Below are 19918 nucleotides of genomic sequence, written 5' to 3' on the forward strand. Positions count from 1 at the left end.
TATCTGTTCTTCAACCAGACAACATGAAGCATGTATGATGGGCGTGTTATAAAAGCAAAGTGGTCACTAATTGTAGTTAGACTGACGGGAGCAAAGAGAACACGGTGTGCGTCATCAGGAGCTCTGTTACAGTGTCACAGCTGGTTGACGAATCAGCGGTGGTTTGATGATGGCAGCTCTCAGAGCAGCATGGAAGTGTCTCCAGGCTGTGACTGTAATATAGACACCTGTCCAACAACACTGTCCCTGAGGATGTATATTTCCAACTGACCTGACTACATTCTCACCTTCTGTCGTTTCATTTTCTCCTCTGCTCCGATCACCAACACCTGTCTGCTCTGAGCTCATGTCTGTCATACACTTGAGTTATTCCATCAGGTGATATTGTTATGTGAGGTAGTAAGTTAAGTCAGCACAGTCGACAGTGGGCATTAGCCTGTGTGTGCATGTCTATTTATTGATGGTTATTGGTTAGAATTCCTAGAACTTCAACGTTACTCTAAAGAAATTATTTTACAGCCCATAGCATTGTTTTATGTGGCAGGTGTGAGCGACTTTTACATGTGTAGCTCTGTCCCATCGTACACTAACTTAAATAAACATGTCTTTCAGTTGTGTGTTTTCCTTGTCTGCCAAAGTGGTGGATGGCCTGATGATATTACCTGCCACCGCCAACAATTTACTAGCATTTAGCGAGTGGCGGGTGCTAATTTCAGATCCTGGTTGGTTGGATAAATCCCTTAGGTTTATCTCTACTGCTGAGTCTGCAGTTTTTGTAATAATTTCTGTAGCTAATGAATACACTCACTGAAACAATGAAATGGTATTGAGGGTCTTTGCAAGTCTTTGATTTTCATACCCTTCAACTGCCGATCCTATTGTAACGTTATTTGCATTCTGTCTATTCAGCTGTCCTCCTTCATGTGTCTTGGCTCTTAGTTTTGACAATAAGCTATTTGATGTTTCCAGTATTGCCCCAAATCCTCTTTGACTTTGCCTCCGAGTGTCTCCACCTCAGTCATAGTAAGTTGATGTAAAGAGGAAAGGAATATACGTGTGCATGTGTACTTATGTCTATGTACGTGTGGGGAATCAGACTGTGCCACCGCCCACGCTCCCTTAGCAACGGTTTCCCTGGCAACTCTTGTCAGGAGGCGAGTGAGACGCCAGTTTAACCGTGCAGGAGGCTTTTCACAGCTTTGAATCCTGTAACGTTTCCCTGCAAGGCAGAGAGGGACGTGGAGGGAAGAGAAACCTGTCTTAGGTTCACCCATCAGAGGTAGGAAATATGTAGACAATGCAGACGGAGGGAGGAATTTCATGTGGGAGTCACTACATTGGTCACCTTGAAGAGACAAGATACATTAACGGTGCTCATTGCCCTTAGTTCATGGTTACATTGTTTACTGTGAAACTGATACTCGACTCAAATCTTTCTCCCTGTAGACACTAAAGGTGACTGTAAGAAGTCTCTAATTTGTCATTTACAGTGGATTCCAATGGTGCAAAAAAGTATCAAATGTCCAGAGAAAATCTCAACCTCTGTGTTCTTGTGTTGTGCTGTTACCCTCCAGTCAGAAGTATTTCACTGTACTTTGGCCAAACTGTGAGTATCACTTAACAGGCTTTCATGGATGCCCCTGGTACACCGGCCCTTTTCAGTGGCTCTTTAACTTTTGATGTCATTCCCCTTCAAGAATCACTTTGCCTTGACTCTGATCGTCCGTCCATCTGTCTGTCCCATTCTTGTGAAGGCGATACCTCAAGTATGCCTCAAGGGAATTTCTTCAAATTTGGCACAAATGTTCACTTGGACTCAAGAATGAACTGATTAGAATTTGGTTGTCGGTTAAGGTCGTTATGACCTCGCAGAACATGTTTTTGGCCATAACTCAAGAATTCTTACGCTAATTATGACAAAACTTCACACAAATGTCTAATAGGATATATTGTAAATATATTGTATATCCAAAAGGTCAAAGGTCAGCTTTACTGTGACATCAAAATGTTTTGCAAAAACACTTTTGACAGACTTAGTATCCCCTTTTGTCTTTTCTTTTCCGTCAAAACTCAGTCCATGTCGTACTTTTCTTTGTTCTTTTGTTTTGCTTTCCAATATAAATCTTTATATTCTGAGTCTTGATCAGAGCACTCTTTCAATAAGTCAGAGTAACAGACCTGATACAGTTTGACATACTGTAGCAGGAAATAGACAGGAGGATGTAATGCCATTAGTAATGACTCCTTTCCAAGAATTGTTGCAACGCAATGCAGCAATTACACCTGTGACTGACAAGTCAGCATATCTGCTGTAAATAAAGGTTAATCAGCTTTAGTTTCACTGTCCTGTCCATCCCACTGAGGAATAACAGGCTCACTGAGTTGTCTCCATGTTCACCTCCACACACACAAACACAGACATGCACCAAATGTATCCACACACACTATCATCAGAAACAGGTTTACCTCCAAGTCGGTTTTCTCATACAAGAACTTGCTCGGTGTATACTATGAAATATAACTGTTTTAAAATGAGACAGCTGTACAGTTTTGTGCAGGATGTGCAAAAGTATTGATCAGGGGATGTGCAAAATTCCACAGTAGAGTGACTATGTGCAATATACAGGGATAATAATCCAAAAGATGTGAGATAACAGAATATATATAGACAGATGTGAAGATGTAAATGTAATTTGTGGTGTCTAAGGGGGTGGATAAGAGTCTGTGCCAGTTAGGATCCTGGGCCAAACACAGACATTTACAAACTGTATCAACACCCACTCAAACACCTCCAACACTTCTCTCCGGACAGGTTATTTTAAGTGTGTGTTCACATTGTTTAGGAATGTCATGATCTCCTGCTTAGGGGAATGCTGTGTGCGTGTGTTACTCCATAAATGACATGGTGAGGTGTGATTGTTTGTGTGTGTGTGTGTGTGTGTGTGTGTGTGTGTGTGTGTGTGTGTGTGTGTGTGCGCGCGCGCGCAGCAACCAGCCCTGAACATTGTTTATTCTAGCAGGAATCCTAAAGCAACTAATTCACAACTCTATCGTCCTTTCAGCACAAATTTGGCCAACAGTCAAGAGTTTAAAAAGCCTCGGAGCTAGAAGACATTCATCAACGTCACCACAAGCATTTAACCACAACAAAGGAAACAGCAGTGCAACTAGACATCAGTACAGCTGAGTTTGCCTCTCTGCTCTAATTAGGACAGATTCAGCAAGTAGCTACACCCTCTCTCCAACGGGTGGAATGAGAAAAAATGAGGCAACGCACAAGACACATTACACTGACTCTGATAGTTGACTTTTCTTTGTTGGAATTTGCTTCTACAGCAGAAGTCTCTCTGGAAACAGAGGACATGGTAGCTTAGATGATACGGAGACTGAAAGGTAACAGATGTGTCCTGTAGAAATGTCCCAGTACGGGATGCTGAACAGGAAACTCCTAACCCTAACCCTAACCCTAACCCTAACCCTGAACACCAAAGCAACCAGATTTGGTAGACATAAAGTCCTTCACAACATGTCCTCACTCCCACCTCATCAAATACAGCAGCTTGGTCAGTAGCCTTATGCTTCAAAATATGGCTAGCAATTTTGGACATAGAGGTTTCTGCTTGTTATGTGTCAGTTTCCAGGCATTACATGCAACAGCGTCTTTTCAAAATAAACATTCATGTTCAGGAAACTACTTTAGGTTTAGGCAACAATACTACTTGGTTAGATTTAGAAAAAAACATTATGTATGGATTGAAATAAGTGTGTTTGGAAAAAACTAACAGCAGTGTCATGAGTGAAAGTCCTGTGTGTGTTTTACCCATCCACCACCCTTACCGCCACCTTACGTAGACCTTCTCATTCTGTATACTAGGTTAGTTGCTCTGAGCATCTAATATTGCCGCAGATAGGTTTACACTGGACTTAGTTGCACTTCCGGTGTGTCTCATACAGACGCTAAAGGGTGCCTTGTCTGTCAGAATCAGACGCAAAGGGCCACTGACCAAGCTGCCGTATTTGATGCTCTGGGTATAAGAACAAGTTTTCCTCCACAGTAGCTCAAAGTTCTGCATTTTCCTGACACAGCAGTTTATTCTCCAGACACACTAACGTCTGTAAACTATAAACTAGTCCAGAAAAACTTAGCTTGTGAATATTAAAACTGACTGGATTGAAACTGTCACTGTCTTTGGTAGATAATAGTGAAATCCACCTGTTTTCCTAATCATTCTGTGGATAACTTTAGAGTCCCTATAAGTCTTTGGAGCCCACTTTAACAGCAGCATGCAGCCCTCCACCAATGCTGAACATATGTCCAAATTTATATAATACCCAAAGACAGGAGACTCATCACCTCATTTTTTATGGCCCCACAAAATGGACCATTAAGATTCCAAATTAGTCCTCTGCATCTGTTGTTTTAGAAATGAAATGGCAGGAAGGGTAGATCCAGATCAACAAAATCTAATCAGCTGTTCCCTGTCCCAGGAACCTTATCTTACCTTACCAGAGACATAGACAGACAAGTAGATATAGCATATGATCAGTGGAGGGTTTTTCTGAGCAATATTGATTCTTTAAAAACAAAAATATTTGACCTTTTTCCATACAATAATACTAATACATGCATTTTAAAAGATTGTTAACGAATTACTTCACAAAATAAACAAGTTGAAGACTTAAAACAAATGCAGACTTGAGTACTCATCCTTAATTCTTTATTTTCTGTCACATATATAATATTTCAATGTCAGTTGTTCATATTAAACAGGGCCGAAGTTTCAAATAATGAGGTAAGCATATATAAAAGTAATCCCTGTGAGCGAAAACCGTTCTGAATAATCTGTTTTCAGTGTTTTTTCTACTTTTGAGACAAACTGACTTCAGCTCGTGGCGGACTTCTTTATATGGTCATCTGCTCCAAACACACCACTGCAAGTGTTTACATTACATAGCCTACATTGCTACATGTAGCTACCTGCTAACGTCACAGAAACATGTAATCTTTGTCGCCGATGTTGTTAATCTCTCCCCAATTTCGGGTCATATTCCTGCTGGAACATGGCCAGTTGTAAGGGTTTTGGTTTAGAAGCTTTTATTGGTAATTTTTTTTTTATGGTAGAAAGTGCCACTAACTCCGTTATAGTCATTCCCCGGCTGCAATGATAGTGTAAAGATGCTGAGTTACAGGAGATGCGGAAACGCTGACCAGTCAGAGCAAACTGGGCTTTTTTGGGAGGGGGGTTTAAAGAGACAGCCACTACAACTGAGTGTTTCAGATAGAGGGTGAATGCAGGTGTTCCACCACAACCAGTACGAGGAAAATTAAAGCATGTAAACATGTCCTGTTAGAAATACAAAATACAAATACGAACCCGAAAATGAGCATAATATGTCCCCTTAAATGTTCTCGCCAGTGCTGAGTAAGAGAGACTGGCAATAGGTGGATATTTTATGTGGAGAGACACTCATTATTTTATTACCACAATTGTCAAGACACTTTGCCTCAGCCCTTCCACGTGTGAACACAATGAACTTTGCTGCACCATGGCCATTTAATGATTGTGTTTAAGCACTGGCTGAGACCATAAAGCTGTCGATATATAGAGTCTTGACAGTTGAAGCTCCTCTGTACTTAGCTCTGAGTAAATGAGAAATGTATGTTGCCTGTAGATTGCATCACCACCAGGCCCCCCACCCGTGACCCTCTGTCCAAGTCCTGTGTGTGTGTGTGTGTGTGTGTGTGTGTGTGTGTGTGTGTGTGTCTTCTTGCCAGCCAACCACTTATACTTGGTTTTTCTCAAGTTAACTCTCTAAAAAAAGAAGTCTGTGATGTATTATGGAGTGAAATTAATATATTGATGGATATAAGACACCTGGGTGTGAGAGACTTTACCCTCTGCTGCCTTCGTTACTTGACTGCCATACTTTAACCACACGGCATGTTGCTAATATGTGTTCCTCCAGCCATTTAACCCCATTTAGACAACAGCTGACGTGCTAATCAGAACAGCAAACTCTCTTTTCATCCAGCAGACACTATAGCAGGGTAATTTTTCCTCACTGCTTAACGAATCACATATGGGTTTTGAACAGAAAAGATGGCGCTCACCTGCCAACTTTGCTGGTAGACAAATTGCACCAGCTGCACCAGCTACATCCTGCCAGCATTTGGCTGCTGGCTGTTGGCATGTTTAGCCATCTTTGCATAGAAAAGAACAACATGAATATAAAATGTGGAACCCCCTCTGATCTGCCTGATTAGACTGATTTTACTACTGTCACACCATTACATCATGAGCTGTATTTAATCATGAAGCTGCTTTTACAGTGCAGAGGATCCCACAGGGACTCATTTGCCATGAGAGAAAATAACATATTAGTGTAGATGAGGGAAGCCCCCAGAAGAGACTGTAGATTCCTCAGAGACACGACCCTGCTACACTTCCATCGGCCGTAAATCCAGCTTACCCCTGTGTTTCTGTAATTACATCAATGGACCACTGAGAAACCGTGAGAACTGGGACAGTTGGTGAATGTGTGTGTGTGTGAGGGAGCAGCCATGCATGTATATTGGGCCCGGATGGTGCCACGGTGTGTGTGATGTTGAAGTTTCTCTGTCTTTCCGTTCTCTCTCTCTGTGGCGAAGATGAAACAAGACAGACTGCTCTTGTATGGAAGGGATATGGGAGTAAGGGAGATGCAGACATCCTCTGAAATATCCTTCACACCTTTGCCTTGCATAAGGATAATCCTGTGGAGCTGATAGGCGAATCTGAGTCCCTGAGGTCTCTGCAGCTGTGTCACAGCAGGTTTGAAGAATTGTAGCTTTGGTGCTACTTATATTCACTTCCATCAGTCATAATGCAGCCAGGCACAGCATCAGGTAAATTCACTGATTATGTTCCTCCTGCAGGGTGAAGGTGTGTAAAGCAGGGCACAGAGAGAAAGACTTGGTGTAATAAGTTTAATAATCTTTAACAAATATCAGCATGTGAAAGCAGAATCTATAGGCAACAGGACAAGATTTTGGTTTCAGAAACATTTGCAGATTGAGTAGTATTGACCAGTCATGCTTGAGTTGGCTTTACTTGCTTGTACAATCCATGTGGAGAGCAAAAGAGGCAGAATGCATTGGCCAAAATGGTATCCAGAACCCACTGGCTATCGTCTGACAGCAATTCAGTTTTTTATTTACTTATCTGTGTTGATAAGCAGATATCTGTTTATAGAGATTAGCTGAAATTATTGTCTGGACCTGTTTCTAGTTGCTAATTTAACTTTAAACAATGATTGGCGCAGTAGAAGAAGTTTTGGCCTGGATCTCTGCTGACTGATCACCAGAACCCCTGAAATATTGGCCATTGCCCCCAGAGGCTGTATTGTCATCAGGCCGAAAGCTGATGGGTTCCAAGATTCCATATTTAATGATTGACTTATGCAGATTTGTCGTCTTTGTTCAGATTTCCTTCATTAAATGAAACATTCACCAACTTTTATGTGAACGTCCAATCATCCAACCATCAGTGGTAAATGTAGTCAGTTAAAGCAATAAATTCCTCAGTGTGTATTATAGATGGAGAAGCTTAGTTCTCCTGCTTGCGGAGCCATGCCAGCACATGTACCAGAATACATTGTACACAAGCTACTGACGCCGGGCCAAAACATAGTGTAGCCTGCTGTTGCACAAGATAAAATAAAACCACACAGGCTCCGTAATCCGAACCACCGTGAACCAAGGCTGCAACAACGCTCTTATTTTCTACGCTGTCAGTGGCAGCACATTATAGCTTCACTCCTTCTGGTTTTACCATTCACAATAAAATTGAATTCCACTCAGCCTTCAACTAATAGGCATCTAGGCATGAGTCAATACGGCTGAATATCCAAGTCAGCCAAATCACTGTAAAAATAAACCCACTATAGAATGTATCGTCATCCATAGTATCCTATTTTGGGATGCCATTTTCACTGTTAAACACATAGCTAGATTGTGAAGAGATCAAGGGAGTTTTGTTTTTGAGTGGCATCCAGAGCACGACATCTATTCAAGCTGAAATAGCTTGTCACTCTTCATCCTTCCAACTACATCACTGCCACATCAAACGCAGGGCGGCATGCAGGAAGAACAGTTTTTGTAGCTGCTTAACTCCGCCTTTTCGGTCAATGTAGCAGGCACTGAGGAAATTATTGCTACAATTGACTACATTACTATCAACACTGATTGGACATCAACACTGCGTAATGTTTAAATTTGTTGACATGCTGAAACAAACCATGAAACACCGTTCCCATAATCATGACAGCTCAGACTAGAGTGTGGTTTCACCTCTTGCAGCCATCCTGGTACCTTCTGGAGACAGAAAATAAAGTATTAGTCTGTCAGTTAAGAAAACATATCCTCCCTTTTTATCTCAGTATATTTTTGATTAAAAAAAATGACTGCTTTGAGATTGAACAATGATATATATTATCTGAAGGAAGGTTAAAGTTATTCCAAAACCAAATGAAAGATTATTAAACCTTCAGTACTGTTGGTCAATTGAGATGTGTGTCATTTGGGATAAGTTTGAAAAGAGGTAATGAGTACCACAAGTCAATAAACACCAACATGCAACCCATGTAGCCCTCACACATTGATTTTGATGAAACCAGTTTTCACATTCTTGCATGTGCAAACAAAATGCAGTTGTGAAGACTAGAGGTGAAGATGGAAACAGGTCACCACATCTGTGGTACTAAGTAGTTTTGTCATGACTCTTGAATTTCTAACGTTAATAAAATACCTGGAAAAATATCGATATTCAGTACCATTTTCGATACCATGGAGAAAAATTGACATTGAGGGAATAAAATTATTTTTTTTATTCTAAGATAAATATAGCAAGACTATAAGTGATATTTTTGGTGAAACCAAAAGTCAACATTGAGTTATTTAACATAGCAGTATATATGTTAGGTAGCCAAGTCCTGTAACAGACATTTATTTTATCCCAGAACCATGATGATTTTTTTAGTTTTGGACTTTAGGAATTTTATCCAGGACACCGCTGTTTGTGTTGTGTGTGAAACCAAAAGTCTGCTTTGAGATATTTCAACCTAACCTTACATAAATTAAATAGCCTACATGTATTCACATAGTTACATCACGTCACATATTAACATCACGTTAAACCTGAAACAAACATACTTATTTTAATCCAAACTATGATGTTTTTTCTAAACCTAACCATTTAGTTTTGTTGTCTAAAACTAAGCACGACAGTTTCACAATGTTAGCCACATGTTGCAACATGTTTAACCAAAAAGACCGCTGCATGTTTCATACAGACGCTAAAGGGTACCTTGCATGTTAATATCAGATTTGACTACCTGGGACAGAACAGAACAGGTTGTCCCAATATGTGCCAACTCTCTTGATGGCTTGATTTTCACAGACTACTGCCAACTCTTCTTCTTAAAGATGAGCACGCCAAATGTGTGGGGTTAAAACTGTTGTGTTTTCCTGGATTTAGTGAGTTAAGTCACCTGCTGTCCTTGGTTTGAAAAAGGAAAATGACATTTCGTGCAAAGTGCACATCTGTATTTGACATGGTGACAGTGATGTAGTGACCATGTCTGTCTGTTGTTGGGTGACTCAGCGGAAGCAGGAAGGCTTCTCACAGATGCATTGAAGCTATTCCCAAAGCATGACTTGGGAACACAATGACGACATGACATCAGTAGTGTGTGTGTGTGTGTGTGTGTGTGTGTGTGTGTGTGTGTGTGTGTGTGTGTGTGAACCTGCTGGTCCAAACATGCCTTGAGACATGTGTCTGTGTCACTGGTGGAGTGAGGTTTGTGTGTGTCACCGGGGCAGATGGGAGAAAAGGGTTTACATTAAGCAACATTTATGCTGATGATTGACTTTAAGCTGTGAGTCAACTGTCAACAGAACAGGATGAGTGAGGGCAGACGACCTGGTGTGCGTGTGTGTATTTGTGTGTGTGTCAGAAAGAGAAAGTGCATGTTGGCATTTAGCTCCATTTCCCACCATCTCCCTCCCTGCTTGTGTAATTTATGAATGTAACACTCGTTCATTTACAGCCAATGTGATTTATGACCAAGTAAATCATAGAATGTGACAAGACGGTTGAGTCTTTCCAATGAAATGACAGATTTGCTGGGAACCGTGTGTGTGTGAGTGTGTGTGTGAGAACCTGACAGATGACAACCTCCCACAGTTTGCATCTGCTCTCCCCCTCACATCTTAGCTCTCTCTCATATTCCCCCCATTTCATACCAACACACACCCTCTCTGTACAATTTATTCGTTCATAAAAATCCTTCACACTACCTGTCAGTTGTTGTGATGAAGGGCGGATTACGTAGCTTTCCATTTATACATCTACAAGACACTTGTGTACCTGTTACTGTGAGTATCGTACAGTATGTTTTTTACACACCCTGTATATATGCTGTTTTTTTCGGTGTCTTGAGTATTTTATTCTGATGTTAATTTCATGTTTTAAATGAAGAACATGTATTCACTCAGTCACTCTCTCCATGGTGTAGTCTATATAACCTCTGGTGGCAGTTGTTCTTTATGTCTTGTTCGTATTTGATATTCGTGTACAAACAACAACCAGTTTCCCCGCAGGGATCGCTATAGTTCTTTCATCAAATGTCAGATATAGTAAATGGGAAATGGCTGCTTTTCTCTGACACACTTTGCCATTTTCACATGCTTGCATACCCACACACACACACACTCTCACACACTCTGCTTACATGGTCCATTCTTGTTTCCATCCACCGCTGCTGCACATGCACAGGTCCCTCTACTGCTGCCTTCTGCTGACACCTAGTGATTAAACCTGGCTCTGCAGGCACAGTGTGCGTTTAATATCTCCGGGAAAGGCTTCCTGAACACACCATACTCCAGGATCATTAACATCACGTGTAATGATTTTGCATCCAAAAAGAAAAAGAGGGATCAATTTATTAAGCCGCTTTTTTTTCTCCTATCTCGTCTGTCAGACAGACTGTTGGCTCTTCTCAGCAGTGTGCAGCCAAGGGAGTCTTTTCACCACAGGCAGTCCTCACTGTGTTTTTGATGCGCCCAAAATAGCTTTAACTTATATAATGACAACAGTAATTGCCTGTGGGTCAGAGGGTGGTCAAGACACACACCACACTAATTTACTGCTTGTATTCATTCAAATATTTTCTCCACATCAATCCCTCTTTTATCTTACACTTAATCTTTTTCAAGCATTGGTGGTTGAAGTATTTTAAAAAGATCATAAGTAAAATAATGATTTTGCATTAATGTCTCCTCTCCTTTTCTCCTCCCTCCTGTTTCCTTCCCCTCTCCCATCTCCTCTCTTCTCCTGTCGCTTCTCTCCTGTTTCCTTCCCTGTCCTGTCTCCTCTCCACTCCTGTTTTCTCTCCCCTCTTCTCCTCTCTCTTCTCCCTTTCACCTCTCCCTTCTCCTCCTCTCCTCTCCTGTTTCCTTTCTGTCTCCTCTCCACTCCTTTCTCCTCCTTTCCCCTCCTGTCTCCTCCCCTCTTCTGTTTCCTCTCCTCTCCTCTCCTCGCCTCTCCTTTCCTGTTTCCTCTCCTCTCCCTTCTCCTTTCTTTTTCTCTCTCCTCTCCTCTCTCCTCCTTTCCTCTCCTGTTTCCTCTGCTGTCCTATCTCCTCTCTTCTCCTGTCCTGTTTCCTCTCCTCTCTTGTTTCCTCTGCTCTCCTCCTCCAGGCAGCTTCAGGAGCTGCAGAGGCAGAAGGAGATGGAACGGGAGCATCAGGAGCGAGAGCGTCAGGAGCGGGAGCGTCAAGAGAGGGAACGTCAAGACAGGGAGCGTCAAGAGAAGGAGCGTCAGGAGCGGGAGCGCCTGGAGCGAGAGATGCTGGAGCGCGAGCGGCAGGAGCGCGAACGTCAGGAACGGGAGCGTCAGGAGAGGGAGGCACAGGCGGAGAGGGAGCGCCAGGAGCAGCAGGAGCGCAGCGAGCGTGAGCTGATGGAGAGGGAGAAGACAGAGAGGGAGCAGCAGGAGCAGTTGGACAGAGAGCAGCAGGACTGGGAGAGAGGGAGACGCATCTCCAACGCCGGTGAGTGATGCACTTTGGTTTCTTTCTTTTACACATACATGCAAACACACTGAGTTTTTGAGGGCCAATATTGAGACTCTCAGACTGAAGATGTGCATCGTTTTAGTGTTTTACAGTATGTTACAATGTGAATGTTTACGCTGAACATCAGATCAGTGCAGGCTGTCAGAGTTTTCTTATGTGTGTTTGGTGTGGGGTCCTACAAGAAGAGAACGTGGCAAGGGCAGATTGTCAGCAGAATATTTTCATGAGGAGCTTTTAGAGTTAGTTTTTGAAAGGAGGTGGTTTGTTGTATTAAACTTGTATAAAAACTGTGATGCCAAACCTGGACTGAGTTGAATTTCAGCGTGTCCCAATTCCATACTGCATCCTACCTGTATATAGGACACACTTAATCATACATAAAACACATGAATTAGTATATATCAGTCTTAGTATACTGTTTATCCACTTTACATTAAATAAATCTTATACTGACAGGAAATGATAATATACACACAGCAGTGCATGTCAATCAAACAGTAACTTGAATGACATGACCAATTAAATTTCTCAAATAGACATCAAAATGTTTTTCCCATGATGTAATAGATTGATTATGTTTTCTGCTGTGCTGACACAAAGATGTTTTACCATCATCCACAGATGGCTTTCAAATTAAGCAGCTCTCCTATTCCCTTTGTGCATTGCATTGTGGGAGAATAGCATGTATCCCTAGCACAGTTGTGGCACTCAACCTGGGTGATTTTCACCGTCACATCGCTGCATTTCCCAGCAGCGTTTGAGCCACTGGACCCGGGTGTTTCTCACTGTCCCATCCCAGCTTTTCCAGCGGCTTTTGTGCCACCAAATGTGGCTGTTTCAAGCCAAAACATGACCTTTTCCTACACTAGGTGGCTGTTGTGCCTAAACCTGATCACACCTAAACTTCACCTCAGTGTCATTGAGAAACCTGAAGTTTTAATGTACCCACTACAAAAAAAACCTACAAGTGTAATGTATCTGTGGTTTGCAGAAACATCCAGTGGAAACATTTTTTTTCCTGATGATTGGGTTATAATTTTTGTATTTTTGATACTGTCTCCTCCACTTTGGACTGTGAACATACTTAAAACCTATTTAGATTTATTATGTGTGTATTGTGGATTTGGGATATAGCAAGGTAAACTTAAACATGATATAAATGTTGTGATGCCAATTTCTTAGCAGTCCTTTGTTTTAATTTAATCCTTGTCCATTTCCTAGCGTAGCTAATGAAGCTGGTTTCATTTCACATGGACTAGTGAAACTTTAAAGCTGTAGATGAACATGCCTCCAATAAAGAGACAGTCCTAAAATCCTCTAGACGTCGGTCTTGGGAAGTGAATACCTTCTGAGTGGAGAGCAGCTCTCCATCTGTTTTACATTTACCAGTCAGTGCTAGCTTTGTTAGCTTCCTCTATTAGTGCTACAGTATGGCCCACACTCTGCTCATCTGCCCATAGGCTGGACAGGCGCTATGAACAGATTGCTAAAGCACTGGGGCATTGGGGGGTGAATAGTCTTTGCACATGCGTTCAGGGGTGAGTGAATTATTTTTGAAACATTGCCTCCAGTCCTTACACCAGTCACACACATAACTTCGGACACTTCAAACACACATCCAAAATGAAGATGTAATCGTGGGTTTATATTTTTTACACCTTGGCATTGGAAATTATGATCTCTGCAAATCCTTCCTGGAAATACCCAGTTTATTAACTTTGATAATTATCTCCCAGTGGACTTAGTATAGCTGAAGCTTAGAGATTAAAAAGCTTAAAAATATTTTCAGTCCAGTGTAGTTAGACTTAAATCCAGCAGCAGGGACAAGATGGAGCCACAGGTGGAACACAGTGATTATAAAGTGGAGCTTTAATGGAACAGGGTTTGGTCTTGTGATAGGAAGGGAACTTTGCTGCTTTAAAGCACTGGGTCAGTAGGGAAGGCAGCGTTGTGTGGCACGCTTCAGTGCCATGCTCGGCCTATTAACATACGCATGCATAAACACACACACACACACACACACACACACACACAAGCAGGCAGACACAGTTCAGCAGTGTTACTCAGAGGCTAAAAATACATCATCAGGGAGAATGCTGGTGAGACCCCCAGGGATATGTGTGTGTGTGTGTGTGTGTGTGTGTGTGTCCGTGCGTGTGTGTGTGTGTGTGTCCGTGCGTGTGTGTGTGTGTGTGTGTGTCCGTGCGTGTGTGTGTGTGTGTGTGTGTGAATATGCCCCAGGATAAGAGGGAGGAGTTATTTCACTTGTCATACACAATAACACACACAGAACAAACTGGATCACTGGATCACACATACACACACGTACTGTTTGAACGTGCGTGTGTGTGTTGGGTTTGATGTGAGCTTGTGATTTAACATTTAACGCTTAATAGCGCTGTTTCTTTCTTACAGGATAACTGTGTATATCTTTGTAAGAGTCAAGGAGTCCAGTGCATCAGTGCAGTGTTTCCCATAAATTTATTTTTTTTGTGGCGTTCCCCGCAACATCAACATTGATCGATACTTATTGGTTTTCTTTTTATACATATATATATATTTATAATAGGTAAAAGCCTATTTCATGTTAGAGCTGTGTACATTGTATTGATTCACTCAGCCCCTTCTTGCTAAGTTGTCTCTCTCTGCTTATCAGACCATAAATGAGACAAGAATTAGCTAGCTAACCTTAGCAAATCCCATGGTCACTCTGTCTCACTCCCCACCACCAGGAGACAATTTTGCAAGGAGGAGAGACAGACCTTCAGTTAGCCCCTGGAGCAACTCGAATTCAGCCAGTGCAAACCTAACCATCTAACCAAGTGGCCCCCCTCCGGGGCTGAAAAATGAAGCAAACGTGGAAGTGCCAAAAACTGCAGTTCCTTTATTGGCCACTTGAGGCTCGCCTGCAAAGCCAGTCAATACCCATGGGCCGCAATATTGTAATGCCCAACTTTACAGCAGAAATAAACGTGTTTATAGGCTGGTACAAAAAATAATTTTGCTCTTTATAGCTATTTTCCCTTTTCATGACAGCTTAATGGGGGGGTTCATTTTTTGTAACTTACCCGATTTCATTTTATTAAGGGTTTAAGTTACGCACATTTAAGGGCGGACCACTTACAGTGACAGGCTGTCTGGCGATACTGTCCTTGGCTTCTCAGTCAGATCCACCCCTCGCTCCTCCACAGCGCCAGCTTCTCATCTAAATATGGTCACTTCTGGGTCAAATAGTCCAAGATGGCGATGGCCAAAATGCCAAACTCGAGATGTCAAGATGGGATTCCACAAACCAGTGAGTGATGTCACAGTGGCTACGCCCATTACAGCAGCAAAAGAAAGTTTGCTGATCCAGTGCTGGGGTTTATGCTGGTAGAATGCCGAGTTTGAATTGCTACAGAGGCTACCTGTTCCCCCAACCCCTCACCCCACACAAATAGGATCTAATTCTGTGGGAAACACTGACTGAACTGTTAACAGACAAATTGTCCTTGAATGATTGTCATGTAATCACTACCATAGAGTAGCTGAATTGTTACGACCACTCTCACTTTCATTATTCTGGGCTCTTTATTATGTAGTTTTTGCAATTTCTTGTATAGTTGTTCACTTTTTCCTAATGGTCCTGTTGAATCGTTCTTATTTGGTGCTTCGGTTGGCTGAAATAACTACTTAGCATTGTTTAATTAGAAACACAGTGGAGTATGGCTACACATACTGAATATGTTCACTGTTACTGAGAGGAAAAAAGTGACATGCTGGACACGTTTCTCACTCAGTGACAAAAACAGTGAAATTCGAAATGTGAAGGCGTCATCTGCCTTACTCAGTGACTGTGTGTGTGTGGTTTGGGCCCATCATCATGATAAATAATGTCTTGCATCTCTTGTGTTACACACACACACCTGCACAGGAGTGTGTATTTCAAATATCACCATTGTTTAAGTGTTTCGCAGCAATTAATTGGCTTGGTTAGATTTTTGAAAACTGATTTTTTTAAGGTGGTCTGGTGGATCTACTGCTTCTTTTGCTGTTACTGCTTTTTTATGTTGAAGTTGTCACTGAAGTTGGTTTGCTGCAGAGGAGCTTGGCTGCGGTATGGCTTTGTTGTCCTCTCGTGTGTGCATGTGCGCTTAATATTCCTGTATGCACGTGGCCAGCGCTGCGTGAAATCAGTGTGTTCTGATCGTGTGATGATTGTTGTGGAATGGCAGAGCAAAGCTGGGGCCTCTGAGTCACATGACCCGCCCAGAGCTACAGAGAGACAGAGGGGGAGAATGAAAGAAGAGGGGGTGGTGGAATGATGACAAAATGTGGAAAAGGTCAAAGTTTAGTGAAAGAAGAAGACGATCAGAGAGAAAATGAAGATGATAGTATAGTATAGTGTAGTGGTGTGAAGAGGTTAAAGTTGGCCAGAGGAAGAAGTAAAGCGCAAAGAGTAATTCAGGTTTAATGAAAAAGAGATGTAAGAGAGAACTTGTGTGTGTAGTGGAGTGGAAGTCGGGATGAGCATTGACTCCAGTTAGAGAGGATAAATGGTAAATGCAGTATGAGCTGTCAGACCGCTCAGCTGGGAGGAACAGAAGTCACACAGAGGAGGAGGAGTTGGAAAAGAGCCAGGCAGTCTCACGAATCCATCAGGTTATCTGTCTTGTGACTGCTGGTTAGGTGTTCACGTGAATTCCACTCCTGGTCCTGCTGTGTGTGTGTGTGTGTGTGTGTGTGTGTGTGTGTGTCTGACCCAACAGTCAGGTTAGTGTTGTGGTGTGTATGTGAGAGAGAAGGTGTGTGTCATGTCTGATTATGCATGCATATGTATGTGTAAATTTGAACCATGTCTGTGAGTAAATGTGTCAGGTAAGGGAACATGAGTGGAATGGACATATGTCTGCGACTTCCAGCAGCCCATTAAAAAAAACCCTCAGAACATAAAGTATGAGACAGAAACATGAATATTATGCCAGTGTTATGGCTTACTCTCCAATGCAAAAAGTAACACATATCAACCCTAAACAACAAATTTCATTCCAATAACAAGAATAAGCACTGCAGGAAAGTGTAGAATGACATCACTCGTAAGAGGAAGTAGAGCAGAAGGTGAATAGTGGATTAACAACTTTACACCATCCCCACACACACAGAAAACATATGGCAGCTCCATATAACACTGTCAAGGTTACGCTAAGCGCTAGAGGATCACATAAACAAACACAATCAAGGTAATTAGTTGGAGAGAGCTTGGCTCAGCTGGGATAGACACATAGTGAAACAGAGGAGGGATTTAAGGCAGAATCACCACATTTAAATGGTATGTGACAGTAAGTCCTCCCACTCATTCCATATAAACTCCATATAAAAGTATACAATAAGTTATAAAATACCATTAAGACCTGTAAAGTAAAGAGATGGGTGTAGTGTGATTATAAAAGTGAATGGCACATAATAAAATGTAATAAAATATAGCCCAACACTACTCACTGTACTGGAAATGCATAGAAAAAGATAAAGCAAAGAGGACATTCACTTCGCAGGGAAAGACAAGACTGTCCCATAGGTTGTTTTTATAAGCAGCTTATTACAACCTACATTTATTGTTAGGCATCTACCTCTAGTGGCCCCAGTAGCTATCACAGGAGCAAAGCAGGAAGTCAGGTGATGTAGGATAAAGGGCGACAAAGTTGAGGTAGACGGATGGGTTAACCAGACACAGGACTTTCACCCAGGAGACAGGTATTTGTGTCCTGTGTGAAACCAAACATCAATGTTGAGTTATTTAAACCAGTAATATAGTTTGTCATGTGACATATTTCATGTTATGTTATGTTAGTGAGAATGTATTTATTTAAACCCGAACCACAAATTTTTGTCTAAGCCTAACAACATAGTTTTGGTGCAACTACAATTGTTTCAGGTTACCTACGTGTTTAAAACTGCGACCCTGAACCTTCATATACAAGCTGTTCTGTTGTTTGCCACCAGTAGTAGCAGTCATTTATGAAGCACTCCTGTGGGTCACATTAGAGGATGAGAACAAACTAATTATGTGATCGTATGGGTTGGAGGACCTCATTTGAACAGGAGTGATCTCTTTCTTTTAACTGAGATTGCTAAAAGAGTGACATTACACAAAGTAACAGTATGAATAAGTGAAAAGGGTTCACAGCACCTAGAACATCATCCTCACTTAAAAAATATGGCAGCATTTCTAAAATAGCACTAGGAGTCTGCAGGCATGCTGGTGGTTCTTTTTGTACTCAGGCACAGCAATGCTGCGAGCTAAATGCTAATGTCAGTATGCTAACATGCTGAAATTAAGCAGTGATAATGCTTGCCAGATTAACAGTCATAGTTGAGAGTTGTAGTATGCTAACATTTGCTAATTAGCACCAAACATGCTGTTGAGAAAAGTTTGCCTAGGGGGCTTTCTGCCAAAAAAGGGATTTCTTGGCAAAGGGTAAGGGGAAAAAGCCTATTTTAGGTTAAAATGAATAAACTGAAGCCCTCTGGTCAAACTTCTCCCATTTGCACTAAATGCAAAGTATAGCTGAGGCTGATGGGACCGTCTGTAGTTTTGGGTCATAGGAATTGAACACATTTTAATTCTGACCTGATGATGACACGAGAGACGGGGATCACCTAATTTTATGGGATTCCTCCTCTCAGAATATCATGGCAATCCATAAAGTAGATGTTAAGTGATTTGAGTCTGGACCAATGTGATAGACTGACAGAAAGACCCACATTGCCATCTCTAGAGTTGTGCTGCTGCAATAGCATGTCTAAAAATGGAGAAAAAAAAAAGTAGTTTGTTTAAATGGATTTGCATCAGCTTGCCCTGGAATAATGAGGAACTAATGGGAGATTGGAAAGCTGATGACTTTACTCAGAAGGATGCAGAGTTCACCAGAACAGTTCTGTAGTCTAAACTAGAAGTTAATGTGTTTCATTAACATTAAATTCATGTTTTGAGTGTGTTTTGGAGTGTCCCCCAGTCTTTTGGAACTCTATTCTTATTCTCATTGCAAATAAGACCACCTCTGCGGTCACAATCAAACTGACAGTGTAAAAGTAGAGCCTACAAAGGTCAAAGATGAGTTGCTAATTGCAAGCTGTCAGGGTACCGACAACAATCTGATTGGTTGAAAGACATCTATTTATGAATTCATAGTCCTCTTAATTACAGTTGATGTCACAGTTTTCAACAATATTCTGCCACAAACCAGGTTTACACATGTTGTATGATAATGTACATGTGAGCATGAGAACACACACATAGACATAGGTGGCACATAGACCAGGTAGACACGCACATGCTCCACTGAATTTACTTGCAGTATTTGTTTTGATTGTTGGATGTGATATTGGTTCCAGAGTTATTCTGTTCCACTTGTTGTTGGCTTACTTTATTTTGATGAGTGTTATATGAAGTGGTGCGTGTTGGGCCTTTGGGTACATTTGTTTAAATCTGTATGTGACTTAGTGTCTTAGTGCTGATTGGACAAGCTTGATGTCATTGGTGATAAGTTGCATCTACTTGGTCACTATTCTATGGTTGTGTGCTACATGGTAAACTCTTGCTCCTCAGTTTCCCCTCTTCTCCTGCAAACAGGCTTTGTGTCTCTGGCTCTGTCCACAGTGCTAACACCTGTCCACTAACACAGTAGCATCACCTCAACCCGAGACAATACACACAACCTGGAATAAAACTTTGGTATAGCTCTGTGCTGGTTTTTCCTGCTTCATCTGCCCCCTTCTCTTTTTTCCTCCCTCCCTCCCTCCTTCCTTCTCTCTCTCCTGACCTGCT

General features: G+C 41.8%; 1 protein-coding gene across 8 annotated transcripts in view; it reads left to right on the forward strand.

The window, feature by feature from the left end:
- enah (ENAH actin regulator) overlaps nucleotides 1–19918 on the forward strand; it is a 182047-nt gene that overhangs the window by 141675 nt on the left and 20454 nt on the right. For all 8 annotated transcript variants that reach the window (XM_078174069.1, XM_078174068.1, XM_033648455.2 and 5 more), the window contains one exon: nucleotides 11738–12090. In XM_078174069.1, coding sequence (XP_078030195.1) covers nucleotides 11738–12090 — 353 coding nt within the window. The remainder of the gene's footprint in view (nucleotides 1–11737; nucleotides 12091–19918) is intronic.

This window comes from Epinephelus lanceolatus, chromosome 13 (assembly GCF_041903045.1).
Source record: "Epinephelus lanceolatus isolate andai-2023 chromosome 13, ASM4190304v1, whole genome shotgun sequence".
Taxonomy (NCBI): Eukaryota; Metazoa; Chordata; class Actinopteri; order Perciformes; family Serranidae; genus Epinephelus; species Epinephelus lanceolatus.